General features: G+C 41.5%; 1 protein-coding gene across 2 annotated transcripts; it reads right to left on the minus strand.

Moving 5' to 3' along the window:
* Positions 1-1,789: 1,789 nt before the first annotated feature.
* Positions 1,790-23,838, minus strand: AMPD1 (adenosine monophosphate deaminase 1). Of its 2 annotated transcripts, none has more exons than XM_043575912.1 (16): positions 23,716-23,838; positions 22,387-22,398; positions 18,776-18,956; positions 17,521-17,686; positions 14,990-15,155; positions 10,264-10,483; positions 9,617-9,746; positions 7,925-8,119; positions 7,499-7,630; positions 6,692-6,855; positions 4,637-4,763; positions 4,291-4,454; positions 3,496-3,616; positions 2,661-2,834; positions 2,322-2,432; positions 1,790-1,963 (listed from the first exon to the last, which is right to left on the minus strand). In XM_043575912.1, the coding sequence occupies exons 1-16, from the start codon at positions 23,831-23,833 to the stop codon at positions 1,805-1,807; spliced, it is 2,340 nt and encodes a 779-aa protein (XP_043431847.1). In that variant the 5' UTR covers positions 23,834-23,838; the 3' UTR covers positions 1,790-1,804. The 2 variants fall into 2 exon arrangements, with proteins under 2 accessions (XP_043431847.1, XP_043431848.1); XM_043575913.1 differs by having other exon boundaries at positions 18,772-18,956.
* Between the last annotated feature and the right edge of the window lie 1,302 nt (positions 23,839-25,140).

Genomic DNA, 25,140 nt, shown 5'->3' on the forward strand with positions numbered 1-25,140 from the left:
TCACTGAGGAAAAAAACGTCAATATATTTTGCAGTAAATTTTGAGCAGTGATCTTTATGGACTACCCCCCTCAACCCCACCTCCATACTTCTATATTTAGAAAACTTCTCAAACAATTGTCCAAGATGAGATTTTAAGCTAGAATAGTGTGGTTTTAAATTTTATTTCAAAATTCAAATTGATTTCAGAGTTCAGACTTTACATTCAGGAAGATTATGTGGCAAAATGAGGCAGATTGAATTCCAAATCTGGCGTGGTTTCTGTGTCTGTAATAAATGAATTAACATGTATGTATTCTACTGCCCTCTCATGGGTGATCTGGAGATATAACTAATGGTAGTTAATGCCTTTTAAATCTGAGACTAGAATGTTTAATTTAGCAATCTCTATTATTTTGATGATATAGAGGACAAGGTAGAAATAAAATCAGGTTCTCTAAGGGACTTATAAATACTCAGCAAACAGAAGTTCAACTTCAGAAACCAGGGAGAGGATTCTTATACTAGGGCTAGTATAAACACGCTGTCAGGATCACACCCATGCTTATAGCTACCTGTGTAGAATGTGGAAACATGCAGGAATTTGCCTTTATTTTTGTTTTTCCATTTGAGAAGTCATTACTTCCTGAGGTGTTTCACAAAATGTTCTTTTTCACATTTGTATCCACTCACTCTATCATTTCACACTGTGAACAACAGGAGAGTAGGAATGAAATCTTATTCTTTACACCTTTGCTGCCTAGAATACTACCTGATACTTGAGCAGTTCATCAGTAATTGTTTATTTAATAAGTTAAATGAACTATCAGCCCAGCCACTAGATGGCAACACAGTTGTACATGTAGAAGTATAGTCTAGCTAATTGGAATTCTACCTGGCCTTGAGTAACAGATAGGTTCCTAAAAAGTTATTTAAAATGTACAATGACAGCTGGCTATAACTTCATTGACAATTATATCCTTAAAACTGATCATCTTTGGATAAGATAAATTCTACCTAAGTGTAATAGCTCATAGGTACGTATTTTCTATATTGGACGACACCTCTTTTTGTCTAAGAGCATTAGTCTCCAGTTGTATCCCGTCAAAAGGACTTTTCAATGGTCTAAGTGCCTCAAGCAAAGTTCATTCTGTAAACCCAAAGCCTGCATTTCTCCCTGGGGCTCCTGGGTGGCTCAGTGGGTTGGGCATCCAACTTTGGCTCAGGTCCTGATCTCACCTCTCTTGAGTTTGAGCCCCTCATTGGGTTCTTTGCTGACAGCTCAGAGCCTGTAGCCTGCTTTGGATTCTGTGTCTCCCTCCCTTTCTACCCCTTCCAGCTCATGCTCTGTTTCTTTCTCCTTCAAATATAAATAAACATCAAAAAAAATATTTTAAGCCTACATTCTCCCAATAACAAGTCACTTGGTCATATTTTTGCCTTGACTTAATAGTTATTATGTTAATAATAATATGTATTATTAACTATTATTAATTGTTAATAAGGCAGGGCAAAAAATACTACCAAATGTTTCACCTGTAAGTCATAGCGACTCTAGAGTCACACAAACCTACGTCCCCATTGCTACCTCTCAATAGATGTGTCCTTGTGCAGGTTATTAACTTCACTAACTTCAGTTTACTCATCTTCTTCAAAATGAAGATAACATTTTCTACTTCATAAAGTGAAAACAATTAAACGAAATAATGTCAGTGGAATGATATCTAGTACAATCATTGGTTTACAGTAAGGATTCAGTAACTGGTAACTATTATTCATATTCTCTAATGAAAATCTCACCCACATTATTATTTGGTTTATTTGCTTTATTCTCCCGATTTAAGGCCTTCAGCAATTAAATTAAGTTCATAACACCAGGTTTCATAGCGATAGGCCATGCGGATTTGGGCTACATTTGTCTTCCGGATATCATTTCCCATAGGGCCTTCCTCAAGGTAATTGTCGCCCAGGAACTTTGCTTTCTCCTGTAAGAGAAAAGAAAGGAGAATGATTGTTGTCTTTTTGTCCTGATATAGACAGTAATTACATCTTCCACAAAGATCCCTTCCTTATATTACTTACTGACAAAAGGAAAACATAAACCAGTAAAAGCACTTATCCAGTGCTTCAGTACACATGGTCTGCTGAGAAGTCAAATGTGTTTTATTTTCCTTGCCCAAAGGCATAGCCAGAGAGATAGAAGAATTCTTTCTAATCCCTGGCCATAGTATTTGCGTATGATTTGCGGGATAATTTTTCTACATGTGTTTCCCCAACTATCTTTTCATTACTCAGTTTCCAGATCCTATGCACAGAAGGACAGCCAGCCAAGGACAGGTCTACCTCATGAGAAATTCCACATTGCAGAACACTGTTTCTTGCCACTTCACACATATCGCAGGTACTCAGTTTGAACACTTGGGCAGCAATGGCGTATTCTTCCATTAGGGGCTCCTTAGGTTATTTATTTAAATGAGGCAAAAAAAGAAAAAGAAAGAAAGAAAGAAAGAAAGAAAGAAAGAAAGAAAGAAAGAAAGAAGAAAAGAAGCATATTAAAAAAAAAATAACAAGCATCCAGCAGAAAAAGTATATTGAAACACCTTGATTTGACTTTGAAATTCTGGATGGAAAACAACAGTCCCTCCAAATATGCCTGTATTGCTCAAGATTCCATATGTGTACCTTGGTAAAGTGGAATTGCATCGGGTCATCTGTCGACAGTGAGATCATTAGTCCCTTCTGGAGGAAATCTAAAAGAGGATTTTTGGCATATTCTAGAAATAAGCTGTTGTTACTTAATGGCGACATGGCGATGGGAATCTGGGCTAAGAAGAACAAATACTGTAACACAGGACTCTGAAAAGGAAAAGCGAAAAAAATTATTTAAGGATGTTGAAAAAGGGATACAAGTGAGAAATGTTATAACCACATGATCTGCAAGTTTTAGCTTTCAAAAGAATGATCATACGTTCTTTCAGTCCCTGAGGACAGACAAATAATCATTTTAAATGTAAATGCTATTTAGAATAAATGTATTTGGGATCATCAATTTTCAGTAGCCTTGAATCAAACTAAATGTTTGAGTTTTAGTTGCCTAAGGTACATGGTCTGTCTCGGGAAAAGACTTCACCTTGAAACATTTTTTTATCCCTCATAAGAAAGTTCTGACTCTCACAAGAGGTATTTGAAAACATGCTATGACAAGAAATCTGGCAAAAACTAGTTTAAGGTAAGCCAAGCACCTCTGAATTCTCCCTTGTCAGAGTTCTAAAATAGAAGTCGAAAGACCTGCATTAACTCATCTCTGCTGCTAACTGGTTAGGTAATCGTAAGCAGCTCCCTTTACTTGTCTGGCTTCTGTGAAATGAACTGTACTAAATAACCTCAAAAATCTTTTTTTGCTCTACTTTAATTTGATTCCAGTGTTGATAATGACTCGGGAGACAATGATACGGAAAAAATTATTCCTCTAGCTCCAATGTAAAAGTTAATATTAGGAAGAGAGCCTCCAACTCACCTTCTTTAAATTCAGGCCATGAGAGATATTATCTGCTGTCATGAATGCTGTCATGAGATGGGTGAGAGCGCCCGCTTCCCCGCAGTGAGGTCGGAACAGGAAAGTATTCATGCCTCGTTCCCTAGGGAAAGGCAACTGCCATAGTTATCACAGGTGGCTGGCTAGGACCCGGCAGCAATTTGGGGCATGGAGTAATTTATAAGAAAATCTGGTAAGAAAAGAATTAACCCTCTGAAGGAGAGTGGGGCATCCAAAGGACTCGATAAAACTGGCAATTCCCAGGTCATGATCTTAATTCTTCCCGAACATAGCCTTCTGAAAAAAAGAGGCAGCAGAGGATATGAGGGTATGGAGGAAAGTCAAGATTTGATTACCTTCAGTTTCAACAGGAAATTTACCAAAAGTACCATGTTGTCATTTCTCCTACTCACACTTGAGGGGGGAGATGTTTCCAGAAAACCCCGTTACAATATTCCTCTATTCTTTACCCAGGTATATCAAGAAGGGTGAAGTGTATGGAGTATGATAATAAATTGTGCAGTGATTAGTGAAAATTCCTAAACTTGCAAAGAAAGGAACTGTGAAAGTTGCTGAAGGCTCCAAAACATCCATTCCTGCTACTAAAGAAAGAAACCGAAGAAAAAGACAAGGGAAAGAAATTTCTGATTGGGGCCAATTGAAAGCGTCCTAGCAGTGCAGTGCAGTGGCCCTTGACCACCCAAGGCGCCAATGTCTGAGCAAAAGAGGTGTGTCAAATAGAATCATCTCCTTCTAGCTCCAGTTCTGTCCACTTACTTTCTCAGGCTGTTGAGAACCGTGATGTTTGCATACATGTAGTAGGCATAGTAAGTGTAAGACGGATTCTTTTCCATGGTCCACTCCTGGGGCTTGGGACTCTTGGAGGAGAACATGTGGCCACTGTGTTTGGACTCATCATCCACACTGTCGAAGCCAGTAATCTGTCCGGAAAAGTAGGCCATGCAATGGGGTCAGTTCGACTACAGGATCCCAGTCCTCAGAAAACCTTTCAGCTCCCAAAGGCAAGGACCAAACGTCAGAGATAAACACCAAAAATGAATCACAGCTTGTGGCAATACTAGCTCACGCACAGCAGTGAGAAGGCCCAAAGGCTCATGCTTACATGCTTAAGGAAGACACTGAGGTCTGGGTGAGCCTGGGGATTAATGGTGGCCTCAAACACTGGCATGAAAACATTCTCCAGCATCTTTCCGAAGTGTGGGAGGAAGTTCTTCGATCGGAACACATCGCTAAAGGCAAGAATAAAGAGAATTTACGAGGAAAATATTTTTAGTATTAACAGCCCCTGTGTGAAGGAATCAGAGGGCAAGATGCCATGTTCAGAAAAAGACTTAGTGTGTCCATTCTAGGTCCACTCCGGTACACTCTTTTTGGCTACCCATAAAGAGGGATTCCGTTTAGATGAGGCATAGAGACATAAACTTCTTGCTGGACCAGTTGCCTCAATCTCTTCTACAAAACCTCTGTAGTAAAAATATTAACCTTCACAGCTAAATCCATATAGAAAATGAAGAGTATATACAGGAACTATGTCGCAAAAGATTGGGTGACTTATTTGTGGTATATAAGATGGTGAGCGCGATACATTTATCGAGAACACTTCTGGAGTGCCTGGGGTGGCTCAAGTTGGTTGATTTCAGCTCAGGTCATGATCCCAGGGTAGTGGGATCGAGCCCCGTGTTGGGCTCCACACTCAGTGCAGAGCCTGCTTAGGATCCTCTCCCTCCCTCTGCCCCTCTCCCCAGCTCTCACGTGTGTGCTCTCTCACTCTCTCTGTCTCTCAAAAAAGAAAAACAAAACCAAAAACACTTCTGATATGCTTTAGCCAGGGACAATCTAATGAACTAACTCTTATATAGCACTCAGCATATGGCCATCCACTCTTTTAAGTAGCCAGAAATATTAGTTAATTTAATCCTTATAACAACTCAGTATGTTAGCTACCATTATGACCCTATTGTTTAGTTAGTTTATTTTTAAGTAAGCTCTTCACCTAATGTGGGGCTTGAACTCACAACTTGGAGATCAAGAGTCCCATGCTCTACTGGCTAAGCCAACCAGATGCGCTTATTGTAAAGATGATGAAACAAAGGCAGAGAGCTCATGAAACTTGCCCAAGGTCACACTGCTAGTAAATAGTAAAACTGGGATTCAAATACAGCCAGTCTAGGTCCAGAGTCCATGCTCTTATCACACCTACTGCCTCTCTGCTTTAATGATATTAGACAGGAAGCCCTACCCCAGTCAAAAAGTTACTTTTTTGGTTCAAGAGACAGGATAAAACTCTTGCATTGACAAGGGTGGGGGGCAGGGGCAGCATACAGAGGCAGGTGGCCAGAAAATATATAAACACTTAAGTTAGATAGAAGATCAATGATGCTGAGCATCCCCGAGGGTCATGAGTAATTATCAATGGTAATACCATTGATAAATACTCAATGATTGTGGAGGACTTTAACACTTGTAAATGAGACAATTGTCAGATGGTAGTAAAGGTTCTTTCTTTTTTTGAATGTTTATTCATTTTGAGACGGAGAGAGTGCAATGCAAGAGTGGGTGAGCAGGGGAGGGTCAGAGAGAGGTCAGGTAGTTGGAGAATTTCAAGCAGGCTCTGCGCTGTCAGCACAGAGCCTAACGTGGGGCTCGAACTCACAAACCGTGAGATCATGACCCGAGCCGTAATTAAGAGTCAATCACTTAACCAACTGGGCCATCCCAGCATCCCGATAATAAAGGTTCTGATACAAGAAAGCTACATCCCAGTCCAGATAAGCATGGGAAAGAATGACTGGACACAGAGAGAAAGACCAGGAGAAAGGGAAAGTATAGTAAAATGTACATAGTTCTCATCCTAGCTAAGTTTCAAATATTCTCAATAAGTTATTTTGTGATCTGCGTGAAGTCCCATGTTTTAAAAAACAAAACCCCAAAACTTGGTTAGAAAACTGAACTGAAATGATCTTCTAATTCCTGTCTTTGGTCAAGAGTGCTGAACCCAGATTGGACAAAACCAAGCACCCAGGACCCTGTTCTGAGCTCCGCTTTAACAAAGCTTTTTTTTGTGTCTAGAGGCGCTACATCTTTCTTGTTTGTGCAGAGAAGGTGAGGCAGGCGGGATGAAGTCAGGCTTTCGCGTCTCGGATGGGAAGGGACATACTAGATCCTGGGGACCTGGATCAGCCAGGTCATGTTGCGGCAGTAGACGCGGTTACGGACGAACCAGGAGGACAGTTTGTGCCACTCATCAGGACTGCGGCCGTAGATTGACAGGCGGGGCTCGGCGTGCTGGTACTTTGCCTCCACCAGGTCTGCACCTACCTCCTGCGAAGCCAACAAAGGAGTCCAAAGCCAGGAATTTCCACAAGTCCCTCAGGGGTCTAAATCTGTGGGGTCTAGGGAGAGGAAGTGGGTACCAAGAACAGGGGAAGCATAAAAGGAGGTCAGAGGGAACCTATTCCTTAAGATCTAAGGAAATCGAGAGATGAGGGGAATCTGGTCAGGAAGAGACTGATAATGATGGAGTCTAGAGAGTGAAAAAGTCAGAGAAAGGATGTTGAAATATCCAATCCAAGGGGCCTGCAAACGACACTCAGCTCTTTTTACACCCCCTACTTTCCAAAACGCACATCTCCCAAGTCCACTGTGTCATTCCTGCATGCTAGAGCTCAGGCCATGAGCCTGAAAGAGTCCTTACTCAGTCCCAAATCCACACCCTCAGCTTCTCTAGCCTTGGAATACAAGTCTTTTAAATCATTACAGTGGACATCTCTGAAGAAATTCTTGCATTCATGTCTGTGGTGCTTCCCCAGGGATAGCACCCTTTCTCCTTCCTTTCCCTCCTTCCTTTCCTTCCCTCTCTTCCTCCTTCCTCTTCTCTTTTCTCCTTCCTTCTTTTCCTCCTTCTCTCCCTCCCCCTCCTCAAGAACCAAGCCAGGTACCATAGATCTGGTTGGTTCCTCCTCACCTTGATGATAGTGGCAAAATATTCCCCATCAATGTAATTGTCTGTCTTTAAGTAGAGGTCTCGTAGCTCACTTGCTCCTACAGGATTGTATTTGTCATTGAACTTATCAAAACGCTGGAAGGTCTGGCGTCCCTGAATAAGGAAACAGGAACACAAGTATATTATTATCAGAGCTGCTGGGACATGGAGAGCGAAGGAATGGCCACAAGGAACAGGGCCTGGGAACCGGGGGGAAGGGGGTGGGCTCCAAGAAAGGAATCTGGCACAGTTGACAATGAGTGAACCTCAAAATTGTCTGTGGGTGCTTTCAGTCAGCACGGTCAGCCAACACGGTTAAGAGGACTCTGAGAAGTGGGAGGTTATAGGAGAATGGCATGTGCGGTTCTGAGTATGAGCATGAAGCTGACATCATCTTTTTCAACCTACAGCGTGAACATCCAGAGAATCAACAGTCAGGTCATAGGGATGCATCTTTAATTTGTCGAAAAGTTCCTTCAGGGTCAGATTTTTCTCCTTGCTGCTGTAGACCACTCTGTCAGCATCGATGTGGTAAGATTTCTTAATAAAGCGCAGCAGGTGCTTTTGGTTCATGCAAGCGGCTGCATGGATATGGGTGTCCACCTGTGTGTACATTCAGAGAAAGAAAACCAACAATCAGCCCTAGTCATGCTGCTCTGTTAGAGGCCATGGTGCCTGCAAACCCCGTTGAGGCAAGAGAAAGGAATAAGTAGAGGGATGTGACCTGACATCCGGTGAAGGTGGCCCGGCAGGAAAGAACCAGCAGCACCTTTTTGTACCCTTGCGAGAATGTGAAAGTTTAGGGCGATGCAATTATAATGCCTATTTCTCTTGGATATCTGCCTATCCAATTAACTCTCTACCTTTGATCCACACAAAATTCTCGGGGACCATTCTCCACCCGTGAAATAAACTAGCTGCCACAGCTTTCAGCCCCAAAGGGAGAAAAGATCAAAATCATGTCAAAGCCATGACTGACACAGCGATGGAACTTATGAGTTAGATATTTAAAAACAAAAATTTAATGTTTTATTTCTTTTTGAGAGAGAGGGAGAGGGAGACAGAGTGTGAGCAGGGGAGGGGCAGAGAGAGAGGGAGACACAGAATCTGAAGCAGGCTCTGGGCTCCAAGCTGTCAGCACAGAGCTCGAAGTGGGGCTTGAACTCACAAACCTCGAGATCATGACCCGAGCCAAAGTCACATGTTTATTTATTTATTTATTTTTTTAAGTTTAAAAAAATTTTTTTTCAACGTTTATTTATTTTTGGGACAGCGAGAGACAGAGCATGAACAAGGGAGGGGCAGAGAGAGAGGGAGACACAGAATCCGAAACAGGCTCCAGGCTCTGAGCCATCAGCCCTGAGCCTGACGCAGGGCTCGAACTCCCGGACTGCGAGATCATGACCTGGCTGAAGTCGGACGCTTAACCAACTGCGCCACCCAGGCGCCCCTAAAGTCACATGTTTAACAGGCTGAGCCACCCAGGCGCCCCTGAGCTAGATATTCTTATGATTATAATTTTATAGCCTGGAGATTTGATAGATGAATTTGCCCAAGGTTATACAGGCAGCTGAGCCAGGATTTGGTCCTGAATCTTTGCTCGTATATTTTCTATCCTCACTTCTTTCAATCACTCAAATGGTCGGAACACATCTCAGAGGTGTTTCTAAGTTGATTCGTTTTCTACACTTATTAGCACATCTGATGCCCACCGTCCCTCTTGTGAGCTAGACTGAGCAGATATATTTTCCAATTTTACGAATGAGGAAACAAACTCAGAAATATTTAATCATCACCCGCTATATCTCAGAGTCAGGAAGTAGAAGAAAAAGGACTAGAAGAAAGATGTTCCAAAGCCTGGAAGAGCAGTTTTTGAGATTTCGTTCGTTTTTGTTATTTTTGTGGTTCACGATCATTATAATTTTTTGTGGCAAGAATGTGGTAAACCCTTCTGTGTAGAAAACAGTAGAAATGGCATTTTAACTTTCTAGAATAATTCATTTGCTTTCACTAAAAACAGTTTCTTTCTTGTCCCACTCAAGAGCTAACTGGGCTCCCGTTTTTGCCCAGCGCTGGCCCCTGAGCAGTGCCCACGTTTACCTTCCTGCAGTTATAAAAATCTCGGTGGGGGTTGTTCTTCAACTCCTTTAACTCGTCCATCTCGTTGAGCATCTCATGGACCTGGAACTTGGAAGACAGGAACTTCAGGCGCCGGTGGGTGTAGGTCTTACTGTGGAAAATTAAATCACATAATTCTGAATCATTCAGACACTTAAGGAAAACAGACACAGTTTCAAAACCATCAGGACCCTTATTACCCATAGGAAGCAATTATTGAAACAAACATTTCAGTTTGCAGTTAATCTCACTTGAGAAGTATTGGGCTCCAGGGGCTCAATCTTTTCATCCATGTTGGACAGAATAGTGAGGGAAGACTTGGGAAGGCATTTAACAGCCCCGGGGAGACAGCGTTGCTCAAGGCTAAGGGTCCTGGCTTTAGGGATGGCAGATGCAGACTTGAATCTCAGGGAGCTGTGTGACTTTGGGAGATTATTTAACTCATCAGAGTCTCCGCTTACAAAACGGCAATTATAAAACTACCCACCTCGCAGAATGCTTGTGAGGAGATGGGAAATAATGTACCTGAAGGGTTTAACAGTGTTTGAACATTGTAAGCACTTGGTAAATACTCATTCTTACTAAGAGCAGTGTTAGTACTCGTGGTGGTAGCATCACTAAACACTCACACAGGTCCTTGGGCAATTAAAGCAAGCAAAAAATTCATATCATCTAAGAAGGTGTCCATATCGAGATAAGGAAGTGGCTTAGGTTCATCTTTGCTGGCTGCTGCTTCATTAGGATAGACGTGAACCACACCGTCCTTCATTTTGAGGTGATAACCCAGGTTTTCCGGGAGGTTATCTGTTTGGAAGGGATCTTCTCCGTTCTTCGCAGGAGGGGTAAAGACTTTCTCAATGAAACACAGAGTAATACATCAGGAAATAAGACAAATGACCACATGCAAATAACCAAAATATGAAATGCTGTAAGATCTCATTTGTTTGGAATCCTGTACGTCATAAGTTATAATTATTCACCCAGAGCTAAGCTAAAGCTTATTTTTACGTTATTTTTCTTTCTTTTCTTTATTATTATTTTATTTTATTTTTATTTTTGAGAGAGAGAGACACAGAGGGTGAGCAGGGGAGGGGCAGAGAGAGAGGGAGACACAGAATCCGAAGCAGGCTCCAGGCTCTGAGCTGTCAGCACAGAGCCCAATGCGGGGCTCCAACCCTTAAACTGCGAGTTCATGACCTGAGCTGAAGGCGGACGCTTAACCCACTGAGCCACCCAGGCGCTCCTACATTATTTTTCAAAGCTGACCAAGTTAGTAGTTTAAAATAACTATAAGATTTTATCTAGTGTAAGAATGATTTTCAAGTCCTTTAGAAGTACTGTTTACATGATTGATACACTACTTACCAATAATTTTATTTACTGAAGTAGCTTATCAAGGGCTTCCTGTTTAGAACATTTTATTAGCTTATGAGATATTTGCATAGAAATAAAATCAAACTACAGTTGAAAAGTAGAATTTGCATTGTGTCCTTAATAAAACCAACCTCTCTAGAAGTCTTAATTTAGAGTGGTTATTTTCAAAAAACTTTATTTTTTAGAGCAGTTTAAAATATTTTTTAAATATTTATTTATTCTTGAGAGAGAGAGAGAGAGAGAGAGAGAGAGAAAGACAGAGCACAAGCGGGGGAGGGGCAGAGAGAGAGGGAGACACGGAATCTGAAACAGGCTCCAGGCTCTGAGCTGTCAGCGCAGGGCCTGACACAGGGCTCAAACCCACAAACTGGGAGATCATGACCTGAGCAGAAGTCAGACGCTTAACCAACTGAGCCACCCAGGCGTCCCTAGAGCAGTTTTAAGTTCATAGCAAAATTGAGCATCAAATACACAGTTCCCATATACTGACTGCTACTCCCGCACAGGCACTGCCTTCCCCACTATCCACACCCTCCACCAGAGGGTACATTTGGTGCAACTGATGAACATAACTGACATGTCGTAATCACCCAAAGTCCATCCTTTAACTTACAGTTCACTCTTGGGGTTGTGCAATATATAAGTTTGGACAAATGTACAATGACATGTATCCACTCTTAGAGTATCATACAAATGGTCTCACTGCCCTAAAGACCCTTTGTGCTCCGTCTAGACTGTTTTTTTTTTTGTTTGTTTGTTTTTGTTTTTTTTTTTAACGTTTATTTATTTTTGGGACAGAGAGAGACAGAGCATGAATGGGGGAGGGGCAGAGAGAGAGGGAGACACAGAATCGGAAACAGGCTCCAGGCTCTGAGCCATCAGCCCAGAGCGCGACGCGGGGCTCGAACTCACGGACCGCGAGATTGTGACCTGGCTGAAGCCGGACGCTTAACCGACTGCGCCACCCAGGTGTCCCTAGACTGGTTTTAATATAAGTGGAAATATAAAATAAAGTCTTACTAGAAGAATTCCAGTTCTTATTGTAATTATAACATACTATCCACCTTCGAAAGCACCTACAAAAGAATGAGAAGGGATTTTGTGGGTAAATGCCCCCTTCTTTCCAGTGCTAACAGTTTCAACCTAAGAAAGCCAGGAAGAAATTCTACGTTGTCATGGCCTTTAAAGCGCTTAACTTTCTACTTTCAACAAGTAAGTGCCCAAGGCAGCAGAAAAGTCTCCAGTTTGCCAGTGATGACTCACAACCACAGTGGGAAAAATAATATGGGAAGAAAAAAGTCATGCATTTTCTATTCAAAACTAGGAGACAAGGAACATGAAAGAAGTGAAACAGTATTTTGCTATGTCGAATATTAATTTTTTGACTCTTTATACTCGAACATAATAGAGAGATAAGGCACAATTTAGAAGAAGCAAAGACAAAACAAATATCTTAATGACAGTATTATAGAAAAGAGGTAAACCGATTTTATGTATCGCCAAACAGGATCCATGTTTACTCTGATTTTAATATTAAAAGGAATTATAGAGAAGAAGTTACAGAACTGGAAAGCTTTAATGACATAACAATTTGCAAGCTCAAAAACCCTTAATATTTGTCTCCCTTGAAATCTCAAACCTAGAAGTATACTCCAGAAGATGTCGAGCAACTGCACAAGGATGTTTCTCTAACGCTGTTCATTGCAACCTTAATGGAAATCAATTTTTAAAAGTCGGAAATCTAAATGCCTAAAAATGAGAATTGGTTAAATGAAACATGATACAGTTAGGGGCGCCTGGGTGGCGCAGTCGGTTAGGCGTCCAACTTCAGCCAGGTCGCGATCTCGCGGTCTGTGAGTTCGAGCCCCGCGTCGCGCTCTGGGCTGATGGCTCAGAGCCTGGAACCTGCTTCCGATTCTGTGTCTCCCTCTCTCTCTGCCCCTCCCCCGTTCATGCTCTGTCTCTCTCTGTCCCAAAAAATAAATAAATGTTGAAAAAAAAATTAAAAAAAAACAAACATGATACAGTTATACAATAGAAATCTGAGAAGTTCTATAAATCTGATTATTTAAAAACATGTGCTTCACTTCATATAAGGCAGAAAGTAAAAAGTGAGAGACGGAAATGAAGTACTATGGAAAGTCAAAACATATAGTTTAGTGTTCTCCAGAGGTTAGAGGAAGGAAGGAAACGATAGCATCTGGGCTGCACGTCAAAGGGTGAGGTTGCATCTGGACATATGGACATACAGTGAAAAAAGTGAAGGGCAGTCCAGGCACAGGGAACAGCATGACAACAGTACAGGGGCAGGAAAGTGCTGAACCAAACGGCAGACAGGAAACACTTCCGACCAGAACAAAGGTGGAGTAGATAAGGTAAGTTTATAAATAGGTTGAGAATCCGGTTAGAAGGCCAGCTGGTGGCAGGCCTTGAATGCCAGGCTAAAGACTGGACTCAATTTGGAAGGTAATGGGAGCGATTGAAGGTTTGTGATAGGAGAGGGATATGTTCAGATCTGTGTTTTAATAACTGGCACCTAAGTGAATCTCACCAACAGACAGTGAGATTAGAATTTAACAGAATGGGTCAGAAACTATGATAATAGCCTAGACAAGGTGAAAGATAGACCTAAATTAGGGTTTGGGGAAGAGCAAAGAGGGGAGATTTTGAGAGGTATTGTAAGGAATTAATTTATGTGATTGTGCACATGGGCAGGAGAGAGAATGGAGCCAAAGACGACTATGATATTTTTAGACTGGCTTACTTAGATAGTAGTCCCTCCTTATCCATAGGGGACATGTTCCACCACCCCCAGTGGATGCCTGAAACTGTGGATAGCACTGAACCCTGTATAGACTGTCTTTTCCTATGTATATACCTATGTGTGTGTATATATATATATATATATATACCTATGTATATTCCTATGTATATACCTATACATACCTATTAATGAGCCACTGTTCTATCAACTTACATGTTTAATTTATAAATTAGGCACAGTAAGAAATTAACAACTACAACTAATAATAAAATAGATCAATAATAACAACATACTGTAATAAAAATTGGGAGGGGTGCCTGGGTGGCTCAGTTGGTTAAGTGTCTGACTTCAGCTCAGGTCATGATCTCATGGTTCACGAGTTCAAGCCCTTGTGCTGACAGCTCAGAGCCTGGAGCCTGCTTTGGATTCTGTGTCTCCCTTTCTCTCTGCCCCTCCCCTGCTCGCACTCTCTTTCTCTCAAAAATAAAAATAAACATTAAAAAAAATTATTTTTAATTGAACATGGTTTCTCTCGAAATATCTTATTGCCCTAAACTCACCTTTCCTCTTGTGATGATGTGAGATGATAAAAGTCCTATGTGACATGAAATGAGGTGAATAAGGTAGGCCTTGTGAGGTAGCAGTAGGCCACTGACCTCTTTTTTTTTTTTTTTTTTTAAGTAGGCTTCATGCCTAGTGCAGAGCTCAATGTGGGGCTTGAACTCACAACCCTGAGATCAAGAACTGAGCTGAGAGCACCTGGGTGGTCAGTGTGTTAAGAGTCCAACTTCGGCTCAGGTCATGACCTCACGGTTCATGAGTTCGAGCCCCACATCAGACTCTCTGCTGTCACCACAGATCCCGCTTTAGATCCTCTGTCCCCCACCTGCCCCCCGCTCCTCCCCCACTCTCTCTCTCTCTCAAAGTAAATAAATAAACTTAAAAAAAAAAAAGGCATGAGCTGAGATCAAGAACTGGATGCTTAACCGACTAAGCCACCTGGACTCCTCAGGCCACTGCTGACCTTCTGACAATAAATCAGGAGGACCATCTATGTATGGACCTCGGTTGACTGCAGGCAACTGAAACTGAAGAAAGCCAAATCACGGAATGGTGGTGGGGGGAGACTACTGTAATTTAGGGACATACTTAATATTGAGTAGTTAAACCAAAAGATCTATTTCATATGCTGCATAAGAAAATTACTTCTGACGTACCTGGGTAGAAGCTCTCGTTTGCTACCCAAGCCTCACCATCGATGTTCCGCAAGTACTTGGAAGGGGTTTTAGGGAATCTCTGAAATGACTTCTGCATGTACTTCTCCCGTATGCACAGTGCCCTGTACAGACCTTTGCAAACCATTTCAAAGTCTTCAACTGTCACCTGCCAAGAAAGTGTTAGAGCATCGGAGTCACTCCTGTGAAAATCCAAGAGGTGGATTGTCTTGGGTATGCCCCTGCTATCTCCTGGGTGTTGTAGCCCGTGCTGAGCCCACCTGCCCATGTGGCTGCTCCCTTACATGACTTGGGCCCTGGGGCCCTGGGTCTTCCTCCAAGAGCAGGTCCTGAAGTTTCTTGCCCTCTTTCATTTCTAGTAAAACTCACCTGGTCTACAAGTCTTTCCCGACAGTCTTGTGTTTGTTTGGTGTTTGGTAGAAAGCAGTGATTATCTAGTGAGTGTGATTAAAAGAACCCATTCTAACATGGAAAATACCTTCTTCCTTCCAGGTTTTACATACGGGCTTCTGAAGACGGTATCTCAACTGAAAGACCATGTGACTCTAATTTGAGAATTCAAACCACTTTCTGGTCAGTGGGGGAAATATGTGGGGATGAATAAGGTGTCACACATCCCTCAAACCCTATCATGCATGCCCTGCCTTCTGTCGTTATGGATGGATCAGAACATCATCTTATGATAAGTTATCATTCCTTTGGATGGTTTTAAAGAGAACCTAATCTGTGGCTAAAAATGGAGAGATTCTAGAATAAAATTTTCTCAGAACTGCCGGAAATTTCCTAAGCTGGTCTGTCTCCCATGCCCCATCCCTGACTCCGGGCTGGGGACGGCATGCCCAAAGAGTTATAACTTGAAATCACTGAATGATCGTCATCAGAGCCCAAAGATTTTCTGGGACCAATGTAAGCTTGTTCCGAATGTTTGAGGCCCGGATGTTGATCCTAACCAGTTGAACTCTTTTTTTAAAGGCTTGCTGACCTTGGCCGAGAGATTCTGGCACAGGTGCTGGAACTAGAGGTCTGCTTCTAATGGCATGCTTGTTCCTTTGCCACCTAATGGGCCACCGGTCTATCTTCTCCAGGATAAGAGCTGGATCTTATTCACCGTGGTGTCCTCAGCATTTGGCACACAATGCGTAGCACACAGTAGGTGCTCAATAAGAATTGATTACATGGAGTCAACTGATTATCAGGGATTGATGGCCTTGGAAACTTAGTCCTGATCCCCCTTACCTCTCTGTTCAGTTACAGGGTGAGAATGGATGGGGGCACAGAATACAACCAGCTGATTATTGCTCAGCAGTTCAGCCACATTCAGCCAACACGCCTGGGTCTTCAAAGACTCCATGTCATGGTTTCAGGTGCCCTCCAGCTTTCACGGGAGAAACAGCTACTCCCTGACTTCTGTGAACCTTTTCCTTCCTCCCATCCTCTTTCTTTTCGTTTGTGTTTGTTTCTACCAAGCACAAGCGGTATCAACTTTGCCTCTTAGTTTTTATGTTTTTTTGAACTCCTGTGTTCTCCAAACGGCAGCTCTATTGAACATCTCCTTTCAGTCATTTATAATCTAAAATGCCTGCCATTTGCAGTCATGTCATCACACAGAAAGTGAATAAACAAGAATTGTGTTTGTTTCCTTGCTCTGTCCCTTTTTAAATATCTTGGGACTGACCCTAAGTGGGTCAGTTACATGAGAAGGGGGCTTAGGATTGGTCATTAAAACTATATTTGGAGCATAGACTGATAGCTACACATCAGTTTCACCAATATGATGCTGATTCTGCAAGTTCATGTGACAGAGATTTATTAATTGCCCAACTGTCCTGGACAGGACAGGAAGGTCAAGTTGTTTGTGACAGGAGTTTACTATCCCTGTGGCATAACTAGAGTCTATTCCAGGCAATAATCTACCGTGTAGGCATCTGCAATGAAATTGGAGATGACCGTTGGTCAAAAAAAAAAACAATAGCCCCGTTAGAATCTTATAGGCTCTCTCTCATCTTTCTTCTTTTCTCTGGTCTCTCCACTTTTCTTTTCTCATCTCCCTCTCTTTCTTCCAAGCTGTTTTCTTGGATTGGTTTATGCTACCTGAAGCCGTTGTCTCTATTCTAGGGCTGCCCGGGATCCATCTTTTCCCAAGAGCCCCCTGTGCCTCCTCGAGGCTCCCTGTCTTGTCTTGCGATATCCTCAGTGAGATTAGCCCACCAGGTGCTCTCTTGTTTCTTGTGCCAAAATTTGTCTAGTGTATTCTGTAACACACACACTGCATTCCACTACATACTGTCCATGTGCAAGCAAATGGAATAGAGAAGCATAGATCATGTGGGATGATAAAACAAAACAGAAATATAAGTCATGGCAAATCAGTATTGAAATGCAATAATGAAGTACAGCAAAGGACAAGTGAACTAACACCTTCCTCAGAAGGAAAGGCAAGAAGGTAAGGAAGCTGAAACAATCAAGCTGTGTCTTCCCAGCAGCGACATTTGAGGGGAAAAAGAGCAACTCACCCCTGAGGCATAATCGCCAGTGATCTGCACTCTCTGAAAATCAGGCACGGTCTGGTAGGTTGGAGATGAAGAAATGTATTCGTCGATATGGGACAGTTTAGTGGAAGATGCTTCACTTTGTGGAATGGACAAATTAACGGTCTTCCGTCCATGGAAACGCTTTTTTCTGGGTTTGAAACACAAAAATAAAAGAACTTAACTTGGTCCTCATTGGGAGTTGCGTTGTGATAGATTGGTGTTTCACTATCCAATTTCATTTTGAGGACAAAAAGCGCAAATTAAAATGTCAGCTGGCTGTCAGAAACAGGATCCAACCATATGGGAAGAGGGATCACATGACCGTATTCCCTTCTTCCCGGTATCCTTTGGGACCGTTGGCCTTTGGGAACATACGAGAAGGCTTTCAGCATGACCTTATTCTTCGCTGGCAGTCCACTCCTAGCAGATGGACAGTCTGGGAACCACAACAAGCACAGGCTATGTCAGTTATTACCTGTGTTGTTTTCTGCTTGTTCTGAAACTCTGTGAGCTTCTGTTGCCCCCTATGAAAAAAAATAGTGTAATAATGCCTACCTTAAGGAAATTCTGTGAGATTTAGTGTACGGAGTTTATAAGTTGCTTAGTCAATATTAGTTCCTTAGATCAACAAGTATTTATTGAGTTTCTGCTTTGACCCAAGACTTACGTTAGGTCCTATGGGGCATGCTGAACAAGGGGGATCGCTGTTCTTTCCTTAAAGACAAAATAAAGAGGATGGCCAGGGCAGGAAGGCAGAAATGGAGTGTTGTATCCCTGGGGCCTAGAGGAGGTCAGACTGGCCTGAGGGCTATATTCATATCAGATAGCACAATGCGAAGGTTGGCTAAAAATGAACTCTGAAGATGAGGCCCTTGAGTTCTGGTTTCCGTACCCATTGTGTGTAAGTTGAGTGTGTGCCCAGCAGCCATCAGCCTACCTTGGTTTGGAACAATTGCACAGGAGCTCATGTCCTCTTGCTTGGGCAGATAGGGAGGCTTCAACTAAAGGAAGATGTGCATGAGCACAGGATGTCTACTCTTTTCTTCTTTTTAGTCATTGCTAACCTTGCCCTAGCTTATACAGTGCGGGGGTGGGGGTATAGGTGAAAGGGAAGAATTTTTAGCCCTGGAAGAGTTCCTCCTCCAAGTTGAACCATCATTCAGACAGACTGAACCAGCTGCCCTGACAATTCTCCTTCCTGTGTCCCAATGTCCCAACATTCCCTTACACCACTTACCTCCTGCCTTCTGTGGAGGTGGACATGGCCTCCAGGTGGAATATGTGTGCTCGCATCTCATGATGAGAAATTGGACAGATTTCATCCACATCAAAGGGGGAAATCTCCTGACGGCCTCCCTCATCTTTGACTTCAGAGGCAAATACTTTTTCAGCCAAGCTACGTATTTCATCATCAATTTCTAAAAGAGGTTTTCATGGATTAGTATTCAAGCCCTTTCTCAGAAGTCATCAGAGAGTTCCTGCTATGTGTGAGGCACAGTGCTAAGGACTGCCCTGGGTGCGTGGCTCCCCTATACTCTAACCAGTGCCCCAGAAGCATGTCAAAGCTCAGTGCCGCTCTACTGTCTCTTTAGAGGTTTCTGTGTGGGTAGCTTGGAAATCCATTCTCAGAAACACAGGTCAGATTCTTGCAGCACATTTCAGGAGGTCCTAAAGGTGGGATTGGTCTCTTGAAGGATTAGCACTTAATGTAAGATCACCTGTTTCTGGCAGGGCTAAGTCTGATTTCATAGTAACCATGCAGCATAATCTTTCTCATTAGACTGGTGGAGTATTTCCGATGGCTGTGAAGGTGTGAATAGGATTGTTGGTCTTCGGAGCTTTTCTTTCTAGAAAGATCGTAGTGATCTAGGTAGTTTTGAGAAATAAACGTGTACTTTGGGCCTTTCTTCCTCATAGGACAGATACTGTGTTTCTCTCACACATTATTTCAAATCCTGACAACTTGATGATATGCTGGTATGTGGGAGAAGGGGGCCATTGAAAGTTACTACCCAGTGTTGGGAGTCCCACTTCTTGTGGACATGTGGCTTTTCATAATGAATGGCCCTTGGAAAGCCAATTTTACTTTTACATGCCTTAATATTCCCATCCTTTGTTTTTAAGTTTATTTTAAGTAATCTCTACACCCAACGTGGGGCTTAAACTCACAACCCCAAGATCAAGAGTCACATACTCTTCCGACTGAGGCACCTTAATATTCCCATTCTTAGAATGGGTGGAGGGGTGACGTTTAGTTTGGCAATGAATAACCCAAGACTCTCCGGATGTAAGGGAACTAATTTCATCATACAGCGTGGTAATGGCTATCAAGTATCTGCTCTTCTGTTAAGTTCCACTGCATTTTCCACATACCCAATTGTTTTCATCTGAATAGTCATTGCTTCTAATACTTCTAAAATCTCTTCATATTTCCAGAAAAGAGCAGGTAGCAAATAATGAGAATGGCAAAGAGTTAGCTATTTGGAGCAACAGAAGACAGAACACTCTTCAAATGATGACAGAGCAAACTGCGTGCAAAGAGAAAGATGCCCTCATTGCCGCCCCATCAGTGTCCTTACAGATCTCCAAAATGCCACCGTTTCGATTTTGACTTGAGTAAGTGCATGTGTTCAAATCCTTGTTCTGCACTTACCGACACCTCCACCTTCCTCTGTCTTGGTTTCCTCATCTGTAAAGTGGGAATGCTAGTACCCACCAAACCTCGCTCATGAGGCTGTTGTGGTAATAACGTACAGGGAAATACTTTACAGACGACAAAGCACCAGATCAAACTGAATGATGCAATTGGGTGGCATTGGTCAGACAGATATCTGGCATTTGGGGTTAGTTTGGGGCTATTAAGGAAATGATAAATGATATGACTTAGTATAGGTTGAAGCGTACATTGGAAATGATAGTAATTAAATCATAACTTCACCACCACTGTCAGGTCAGCCTATTTTCAAAACCTGGCTTATCACAAAAGAATAACAGAAATCCACTGTATTGCTGAACTTCATGCATCTGTCCGCCTCATTAAACTCAAGCACTTCCTGAAACTGAAGACCGACTACTACTATGGAGTAGTTCTTTGACAAGTACCACACTCCACAAAGGACCAAATGGGACTCTAAATAGATATGTTTGATGGCCTGAGAATGCCTCCCCACCCCACTACCAATTGATCCCCAGAGATTAGTATCATTCCTCCAGGAATGCAAGCAAGCACATGCACCTCAAGGATGAATGGCAAGCAGAAGTTAGAAGAGGCTTCATGCACCATGAAACGCAAATGAAAAGGGGCTAGTTGGTTATGATGATGATGAGGACAAGGATGCAACTGGCTTGTCATGATGGGTCTGTGACAATGCTGCTGGAGGCCTCAGGAAGGACGGCATGGAAATGCATGCTCAGAAACCAAATCCTACTTGCTTGAGATCTGGCTTGTCCAGAACAAACAGTCATTACCTAGGACTGCACGTATCCATTTGTTTCATAGTTTTAAATGTTATTGTTTTTACTGAGTTCCATCTCCCTAAGCCACTAGAGATGATTGAAAAGTTAGAAACTCTACTCTAAGATGTGGTTTGCATGATGCCCCCAAATTACATGGTTGATATTTCCTTCCACTAAATCAACCAGTTGTTTTGACTTCATGCAACCACAGCTGAAATTTGACTCCTCATTCAAGAGCTCTGCCTTTCAAAAATATTTCAGGGAGTGGCGATGATTGTGGGAAAGAAAGAGTGAAACTGGTATTTCAAAAGATGAGTGGATAAGATTTGGTGACAGTTCTGAATCCAGGGAGTAAAGGAGAGCTGAGTCCCTTGTGTTTGTATAGCTAATTGTTGGGTTCTTTTTTCAGCATATTACATTTGAGATAATGGAGTACCTGAGTGGAAATGTCTGGACGACAGGACGTCTTCATTTACATGCGGAGTAGACACGAGAATAGAAACAAGTGGTAAAAAGATGAAGCAGAGTGAACACTGAACTAGGAGTGAGGAAAAGTGCCTGTGACAGCTGGGTGGCCTTGGGGAAACCACATAATCACAAGGAGCCTCAGTGTTCATCATCATAACAAGAGAATGCTAATAATAATAATGTCAACTTCAGAGCATTGCCATAAAGGTTAAACAAGAAATCCTTTAAAAATGACACAGTGCTATATAGAAGTTGGGGATTATTACTATTAACATGGGAAGTGCAAGGCTCTTGAGAAGAGGAATGTCATGCTGGCTTCTTCACTCAACGTTGAGATCCAGAAGAGCATGCTTATTTCCCAGCAGTGCTTTATTGATGGGTAGAAAAGACAGGTCGTAGGTGTTTCATCTGCCACGTCTCATCTCCTCTATGCCTCTCCGAGGCAGACCTACTTACTATCAGTCAGCCTAAGGACAAGTCTAATTTGAAACATAACTTAAAGTTCCAGTTTTATCTGAAGTGAGATTTTATTTGACCCGGTCACAGAAATTTACCATGAAATGTTTTGCTTTGGAGTTGAGGATTTCCTAAGGCAAGACTCAATAGGCCCCGCTGGCTAACCTATATCTAAAGAATACTATTTTATTTTAAAACATCAGATGAACGCCCCTCTGATGTTCTCTTTAAAAAATGGATTTGGTTGGGTTTTTTTTGGCGGGGGGGGAGGGGGGGGAGTCCAGAAAATCCATGAGTTCATTTGCTATGCTATGGGATATCTATGGTTATTATTAATCTTTGTTGGCTTTCAATGGTATCATTTAATAAACACTGCTGGAAAATACTCATGTTTCTGAATTAATGAATAGTACTATTTTTTCATTGATACTTTGGCAAATGGCAGGAAAAATTGTCCAAAATACTCACGTTTTTCTTTAGCTGTTTGAAGTAAAATAAAACAAGATAAAATATATAAACAACTTTCAGAAATCATAGTGGCTGTTAATCTGTGCTTTGGGATAGAAATGTGTAGATTGGTACAAGAAATGGGGGAGGTGGAATGTGTTATTACAGCTCATTCTTCCATTCACCTACAATTTGCTGTCATCAGAAAACTCTGGGAATGTGGTCATTACACACCCCTTTCTTTTCTTTCCCTTTCTAATATGGCTCCTTAAATTTATGTTTATAATCGTAAAGAGGTACGTTTTGTAAAATGTGATGTTAAAGACATCTGCTCTAGAGAAATGGAAACTCTCATACGATGCTGGTTTCAGCCAAACTGAAGGAGCCCATTTGGTAAGCAATTTAGCAACACCTACCAAACAGCCATTTCTGACAATCTACCCTACTGATTTCCATTCTTAAAAATGGCAAAAACTTTATGTACAAATACTGTTGTCAGAATACAATTTTACTTACCCAACTGTAAAGAACCTAAGGGATTAGTTAAGAAGATTTGAATATTACCCAGCCATTTAAAATGATGTTTAGGAAGAGTTTAGAATACCACGATAAACGATTAAGTCATAATGTTAAGGGAAAAAAAAGGCAGGCTATAAAGTGACATGTATTATATAATCACAGCTATGCTTTTTACAAATTCCCTAAAGTTGCATAGAAAATAGATTGAAAAGAAAAACACTAACATGTGAAAAGTGGTATCTTTGGATGATGGGACTGTGGTTGTTTTTTTCTTAGTACTGCTCTCCTAAATTTCTCGTGTTCTCTAAATGAGTGTTATTACTTTTATGTTCAGTGGAATTTCTCTTTCTTGTTTCACAGGAGATATGTATTTCCTTCCTAATGAAAAAGACTTAGTATGATTCTAAAAATCATTATGTGTACAAACCTGGATCGTGAGCCATCAAAATACACAGATTGGGTTAACATTTCCATCACGCTTGTGATTTTCAACTAACACTATAGCTAGAGACGTTGTATAGGACACTGCTGTGAACTCTAACAGGCACAGGCTTTGTTTAGACTAGCAGAGTAGATTTTAAATATCTTCCACCGTTTTCTCCTGGGATCATCAAAGATGCTACCACATGATACAGTTTTAGAAAATTATCTCCCTTCCAAAACTAAGAAGAAGAAAAAATCCTTGAAAATCTTGTCTTGCTTCTTCCTGAAAAGTATAATTAAGTGGTACTCTGAACCCTAAATAAAGGATTGTCAAAGCTGACATGATATACTCAAAGGAATGGCTGCATTTAAAAGAACTGAGCTCTCAAAACACTTTTGCACACCTACCTGGAAGTTTCAACAGAGGCATTGTTGCCGGGGTCCTTGATTCTAGGATAGCACAGTAGAAAGGAGGAGAGAGGAGGCTGTGGGGATGACTGCCTGACACTATAAAATACCCTGACATTCATTTTATGATTTTGCTTTGCATCTGTAATCTGACCCTTCTCTGCTAAAAAGAGAGAGATGAGTTTTAGACCTATTTATAGCTTTAGGCAATTGACAGAGAAAAACAGGTGAAGCCTTCAGTCTTTACCCTGGGATTTCAGAAAAGATATGTGCTAGGTCAGGAATTGCATTTCAGTACTTTCTAAATCTTCCTATGCATCGGATTCTCCTCAGGTGTAGTTTTCTTACATGATTTCACCAGTGATGATTATTTTTCACCCCGGTGAAATACAGCAAAGTCTTATAGGCTCTGGATGTCAAAGTCCTCAGGATTTCAGTCATGAGAACAGCTTGCTGAGTTTGATGTATATGCTGGTGTATTCATCAAGTTCTCTCCACACACACACACACACACACACACACACAGGCACACACATGTGTGTGCACATGAACACACCCACACTTTCATTAGAAATATGCTATATTTCTGACTTCACTCATATGAGGACTTTAAGATACAAAACAGATGAACATAAGGTAAGGGAAGCAACAATAATATAAAAACAGAGATGGGGACAAAACAGAAAAGACTCTTAAATATGGAGAACAAACAGAGGGCTGCTGGAGGCGTTGTTGGAGGGGGATGGGCTAAATGGATAAGGGGCATTAAGGGATCTACTCCCGAAATCATTGTTGCACTATATGCTAACTAACTTAGATGTAAATTAAAAAAATAAATTAAATACAAATTTTAAAAATAAGTAAAAAAAAAAAAAAAAGAAGAAATGGGCTATGTTTAACAGAAATCCCCTTGACAGAATTTATTTAATGAATTAGGTAGTAAACTTACTTCAAATCTTAGAGAAACTAAACTTCCATCTTGAGTGCTCATTTACCCCTCCTTTGTATATTGTTATAAAAAGAATGATATCTTCCTTTTATATAACATTTTATAGTATATAAAGCATTTTTCAGACATTATCTTTTGGATCCTAATTACAATCCTATAAGTACTTTATCCCTGCTTCCCAAATGAGAAAACTGAGGCTCTGAAAAGTGAAGTATCCTGCCCGAAGGCTTTCTACTCATAAATGGCAAAGCTAAGGCCCTCTGGACCAAAATCTTAGGATCTTTCGACAATAACAGAGAGTCTTTGCTGTGGCTAATTATGTGATAATTACTGTTAGGTAAAGAAAGTATTTCTGAGATTCAGCAGAGTTTATCAGTTGTAACAGTTTATATTAAAGACAGTAGCACAAGTTGGAGCTTCAGATTACAACAGAATTATGGATGTAGACTGAATAATCTTTTCACTATTAACTGTTT

Source organism: Prionailurus bengalensis, chromosome C1, assembly GCF_016509475.1.
Source record: "Prionailurus bengalensis isolate Pbe53 chromosome C1, Fcat_Pben_1.1_paternal_pri, whole genome shotgun sequence".
NCBI lineage: Eukaryota > Metazoa > Chordata > Mammalia > Carnivora > Felidae > Prionailurus > Prionailurus bengalensis.